The sequence below is a fragment of the Mus caroli genome, chromosome X, assembly GCF_900094665.2.
Source record: "Mus caroli chromosome X, CAROLI_EIJ_v1.1, whole genome shotgun sequence".
Lineage (NCBI taxonomy): Eukaryota > Metazoa > Chordata > Mammalia > Rodentia > Muridae > Mus > Mus caroli.
In genome coordinates, this window is record NC_034589.1 from 30,011,406 (window position 1) to 30,017,117 (window position 5,712).

The 5,712-nt window shown below is 48.4% G+C and overlaps 2 protein-coding genes across 2 annotated transcripts in view; one reads left to right on the plus strand and one right to left on the minus strand.

The window, feature by feature from the left end:
• CXHXorf56 (chromosome X CXorf56 homolog) overlaps positions 1 to 5,712 on the minus strand; it is a 78,733-nt gene that overhangs the window by 7,993 nt on the left and 65,028 nt on the right. The gene's annotated exons all lie outside the window — the stretch shown is intronic.
• Slc25a5 (solute carrier family 25 member 5) lies at positions 2,563 to 5,665 on the plus strand. Its single transcript, XM_021153329.2, has 4 exons — positions 2,563 to 2,770; positions 3,773 to 4,259; positions 4,834 to 4,974; positions 5,444 to 5,665. Exons 1-4 carry the CDS (start codon positions 2,660 to 2,662, stop codon positions 5,599 to 5,601), a joined length of 897 nt encoding a protein of 298 aa, XP_021008988.1. The 5' UTR covers positions 2,563 to 2,659; the 3' UTR covers positions 5,602 to 5,665.

Consider the following 5,712-nt stretch of genomic DNA (forward strand, 5'->3'; position numbering starts at 1 on the left):
TCTGAGGTCATCTTGTTAAGTGGAATAAGGCAGACTTAGAAAGATGAATATTGCAGCTTTTTCTCACATGTAGAATCTGGGTTTAAATGTGTGTGTGTGTGTGTGTACATAAATGGCACAAATGTATAAAGGAAGATGGTAAAGGAAAATGGTAGGAACCAGTGAAAGGGAGTAATGAGGGATAGATACGAGCAACCTATATGACAGACATGTGTAAAGATGTGATGATGGAACTCATTATTTTGTATGCTATTAGTTTCAAATAAAAACCTAGAGGCTGGGATTGTAGCTCAGCACTAGAGCACAAGTCTCACATGCAAGTAGTAGACATACTGCCTCAAATAAGGTAGTTCACAGAAACTTCTAAGGAAATGGAGAATGCTCCTTGGAACCCCTGCATGTAATGTGTCCATGATTTTGTATTGCTAGTCAGCTTGGAGCTAACATGTAACTAACTCTACCCTTAGAAGGGCCTGAGACCCTGGAGGAATCTGTAGTGGACAGATATAGAGGTAGGAGAGGGCAAGTGACTGTGCCGGCTAGTCTTATGTCAACTTGACACAAGCTGGCGTCATCTGAGAAGGAAAGCTCAGTTGAGAAAATGCCTTCACCATGCTGGCCCGTGGGTAACCCTGTGGTGCACTTTCTTGTTTGATGATTGACATGAGTAGGCCCGGCTCATTGTGGGTGGGGCCACCACTGGGCTGGTGGGCATGCTACAAGAAAACATGCTGAGCAAGCCATTGGGAGCAAGCCAGTACGCAGTTCTCCTCCAAAGACTCTGCAACACCTGCCTCTAGGTTTTCTGTCTGAGTTATTGCCTACAGCTTGGACTACATGCTGTAAGATGAAATAAGCCTGGGCTGGGGAGATGGTTCAGCGGTTAAGAGCACTGACTGCTCTTCCAGATGTCCTGAGTTCAAATCCCAGCAACCACATGATGGCTCACAACCACCCGTAATGAGATCTGATGCCCTCTTCTGGTGTGTTGAAGACAGCTACAGTATATTTACATATCATAAGTAAACCTTAAAAAAAGAGATGAAGCCGGGCGTGGTGGCGCACGCCTTTAAATCCCAGCACTCGGGAGGCAGAGGCAGGCGGATTTCTGAGTTCGAGGCCAGCCTGGTCTACAAAGTGAGTTTCCAGGACAGCCAGGGCTATACGGAGAAACCCTGTCTCGAAAAACCAAAAAAAAAAAAAAAAAAAAAAAAAAAAAGAGATGAAATAAACCCTCTCTCCTCAAGTTGTTTTGGGTCACGGTGTTTTATCACAGAAATCAAAGAAGCCCTAACTAAAACATCCACTATGTCTTAAGCATGGACAGGTTCACTGGCATTTCACCTTTGGGAATTTTGAAGGTTGGACACCTAAGGGTCAGATGCAGCTAAGTTTTCAACTGAGGCCTTATTTCTATAAAATAAACACTGGTTGTTTAGAAAGCAGTTTGGTGATCACATTATCTGCTTCTGTCCTGAACATGAGGGAGGATTCCTGATCTTAAGGTCGTTTGTAGCAAATATTTACTCGCTTCAGCATTAAGGGGCTCAGGGAACACAGGTCCATTGCCACTACCGTGTGAGTTCAGCAAGCTAACAATCGAAGAGCACTTTACTTGGTGTCTGGAGTCAACTGCCAACTGCAATCTTAACCTTTTTCAGCCTCTTATCCTTCTGGGTGCGCTCTGTATTTGGCTTCCAATTAAAATGATTTCCTCACCTTGAGTCTGTCCTTTGGACTTTCCTAGGCCAATTCCCTGAAAGATCTTTGTTAAGCTATTTGCAACCCAGACTGGGGCATGCTGCTGGGATCGCACCCTGCTGGTAGGTACCTCAGTTTTTTCTGGCTCTGAAGACAAAGCTTCAAAGCCATGTCAGGTCTAGGGTGAAGTTCACAGAACTTGACACAGAACCCCTCAGCCACCAAGATAAATGAATTTCATGTATAAATGTGATGTTTTAAAAACTCAAAACCAATGCAAAAATCCTTGGATTGTTAATGTTAAGAACTCGACAGACAGGGATCCCATCCTGTACTAGTATGACCTTGGTTCATGTACTTCACTGTAATTCCAGTCCTGGTTCTACAATTAATTTTCGTTACAAAAATGGGTGAGTGAACTGTAGACCTTAAGTGTGTTTGAATGAAATCGTTTAACATATCATTAGATATTTATCTCGATTCCTTAAGTTTGGAGAGGTTTTTTTGTCTGTCTGAATCGTCTTCACCCTAGGCCTGGGTTGGTTTTTCTTGTTTTTTGTTTGTTTGTTTGGTTTTGTTTGTCTTGTCGTTTGGGCACTTATCTTCACCCTTCCTCGCTATTCCCTGACACTTCTTAGGGTCCAGATCCCCCAGTTGTAGGTACTCCTTGCGGCCTTTTCTTACTCTGGCCTGATCAGGTGCCAAGGGCAAGCGAGGCTGACAGGGCGACCTCCCAGGCTCCTCCCGCGTGTCCCGAGCCACTCAGCAGCTCTGCCATTCCGCGCGCCAGTACTGGGCGCCCGCCTTGGCCCGCCCCTTACGCCGGCAGCTCAGCGCCTGGCTGCCGCTATATAAGTCGGCCATTTGCTTTGCTCCGCNCCAGAGCCCGGGAGTCAAAGCCGGTTGTCAACCCAGTCCTGTCCCGCACTCGCCTGCCTCTTCTTTTTTTGCTTTCAACATGACAGATGCCGCTGTGTCCTTCGCCAAGGACTTCTTGGCCGGTGGAGTGGCCGCAGCCATCTCCAAGACGGCGGTAGCACCCATCGAGAGGGTCAAGCTGCTGCTGCAGGTACGTTCTGAGATCGAGGGGCCCAGGCAGGAAGTAAAGGATCTGCACAGAAAGGGGGTACCCTAGCGGGAAAGTGGGGCTCAGTCTTTAGATTTGGGGGCAAGGTGAAGGCCGGGCCTAGCCGGTGTCAAATCGAAAGGCAACCGGGAGGAAAGCGCCTTTAAGGATCTGGAGTTTGAGTGTCGCAAGTGGTCGGGGCCAGAGGGAGCAGAGGCGCTCAGGGCCATCCCCGGCACAGAGAACTAGGATGGGGTTGCCCGAGAGGCTCTGTCTAGCCCGGATTTAGAGGCAAGGGCAATAGGCCTGAAAGCAGGCGCTGGAAAACAGAGTACCTGGCCTGACCGAAAACCTCAAGGTCACGGCAAGGAGATTACAGCTTTGGGCAGGCCACGCGGACCGGTTCTGCGGCCACGCAGCCGGTGAACAACGCGGAGTAGGCTCGCCGGCCGGCAGGCCGGAAGTGGACGCCGGGAAGAGCATGTGCCGGCTACGTCCGCCCCCGCGCAGCCCCTCGCCAGCCTTCCTGCCGCGCGCCCGCCGCGCACTGCCTCTAGGGGGCGCTCGCGGGCGAGCGCTTAGTCGTCGTCACCGCCACCCCTCCCGACAGGAGTGGGGGTGGGGCGGAAAGGGAGCAGCTCCGGAGACCTGAGAAGTTGACTGGTCACCAAGGTGACCGTGTCCTATGCAGGTCCCACCCTACTGCCTCTGAACCTGATCCTGGAAGGAATGACCTTTCTTCCTGGTCTAAAGGTCATAGGTACACTTGAGGGTGCCTCACTCACAGAAGTCGAGACTTAACTACTTCTGATGGTGCTGCTCAATTCTTAAACACTTCCCCCCGCCCCCCAGTAGTGTCAGCAGTTAGAATTGTCCAGCTCATGTGATTCTGAAAGCTAGATTTGGAGAAAGGGGAACGAACCTTAAAGATTTTATGTGTGTGTTCTTCCCTTTCCCCTTCTCTGTGATTATAACTGTCCCTATTGCCTTCTTCCTATCCATCAGGTGCAGCATGCCAGCAAGCAAATCACTGCAGATAAGCAATACAAGGGCATCATAGACTGCGTGGTTCGTATCCCCAAGGAACAGGGAGTCCTGTCCTTCTGGCGTGGGAACCTGGCCAATGTCATCAGATACTTCCCCACCCAGGCTCTCAACTTTGCCTTCAAAGATAAATACAAGCAGATCTTTCTGGGTGGTGTCGACAAGAGGACCCAGTTCTGGCGCTACTTTGCAGGGAACCTGGCATCAGGTGGTGCCGCTGGGGCTACATCCTTGTGCTTTGTGTACCCTCTTGATTTTGCCCGTACCCGTCTAGCAGCTGATGTGGGCAAAGCTGGAGCTGAAAGGGAATTCAAAGGCCTTGGTGACTGCCTGGTTAAGATCTACAAATCTGATGGGATTAAGGGCCTGTACCAAGGCTTTAATGTGTCAGTACAGGGCATTATCATCTACCGAGCTGCCTACTTTGGTATCTATGACACTGCAAAGGGTAAGTTTGCTATATGCTTAGAGGCTGTGGGAGATGTGGGTACTTATTTGCAGTTATAGGAACTCAACCTAGGGCTTCGTGCATGCTAATCCAGTGCTGAGCTGTATCCCCAAACCCCGAGTTCCTATTTTTTGCCCCTCTTTGAGACAGGGTCTCACTGTGTATCCCTGGCTAGCCTGGAACTCAGTATGTAGACCAGGCTTTCCATTCATAGCCATCCACCTGCCTCTGCCTCCTGGGTGCTGGATTGAAGGCATCCACCACTGCACCCCGTTCCTGATTTGTTTCTTTAGATAAGGTTTTTAATGTGGCTCGGGCCGACCTTAGATTTAAGGTCTTCTTGCCTCTGTTTCCTAAAACTAGCTGGTTTGGGTTTTTTTGTTTTGTTTTTAAGACAGGGTAGCAAGGTCTTGCTTCAATATAACAGAAGCCCACCACTCATTTTGTTTTTAATTGCTGAAGGAAGCCAGATTCTTCAAGTGTGAAGCTCGTGGTAGATAAAATGTTAGTTGGTTATAGTAAATCGGTCAGCAAAACTACATTTTGATTTTTTTTTTAATCTCTTATTTTTCAGGAATGCTCCCAGATCCCAAGAATACTCACATCTTCATCAGCTGGATGATTGCACAGTCTGTCACTGCTGTCGCTGGCCTGACTTCCTATCCTTTTGACACGGTTCGTCGTCGTATGATGATGCAGTCTGGACGCAAAGGAAGTAAGTTCTGCTTGAGCGTAAGATAAAAAGTCATGGGAGTGAGGCAAGTTATGGCCAAAAATGAGTGGGTGGCTGCCTTTAATAACTGCAGTCTGGGGCTAGAGATACAGCTAGCTCGGTGGTAGAGCATTAGCCCACCATACTCAAGGCCCTATATTCAATCTCCAGTGTCATTGAAATGCTGTAGGCTCTGAAGGGGTGATGAACAGCATCCATGTTGTCTGCACAAGTGCCTGTGAGCAAACAGCCCTTTAGATGCCTGTGCTAATATGTAAATGCTTGGGTTTAAAACTGCCATTAAGTGCTTAGAATAGCTCAGTAGTAGAGAGCTTAGCATACACAAGGCCTAAGGTTCTATCCTTAGCATGGGGGGAAAATACTTTTTAAAGGTGGGGCTCTGTTTTGTGTTAGGATTTTGGAGGTGTTCACTGGCTTTTGGTCATCAACTACGTGTCTTTTTTCTTTGCAGCTGATATCATGTACACAGGCACGCTTGACTGCTGGCGGAAGATCGCACGTGATGAAGGGAGCAAGGCTTTTTTCAAGGGCGCATGGTCCAACGTTCTCAGAGGCATGGGTGGCGCCTTTGTGCTTGTCTTGTACGATGAGATCAAGAAGTACACATAATTATGTCTTAGGTGTTCTCCCCGAGAGCAGGCATGTTGTATAATATACCATATCTTGAACATTCTGGACAGATTCTCTGGGCTTGTCTGTTTTATCAGTGGCAACTATTTA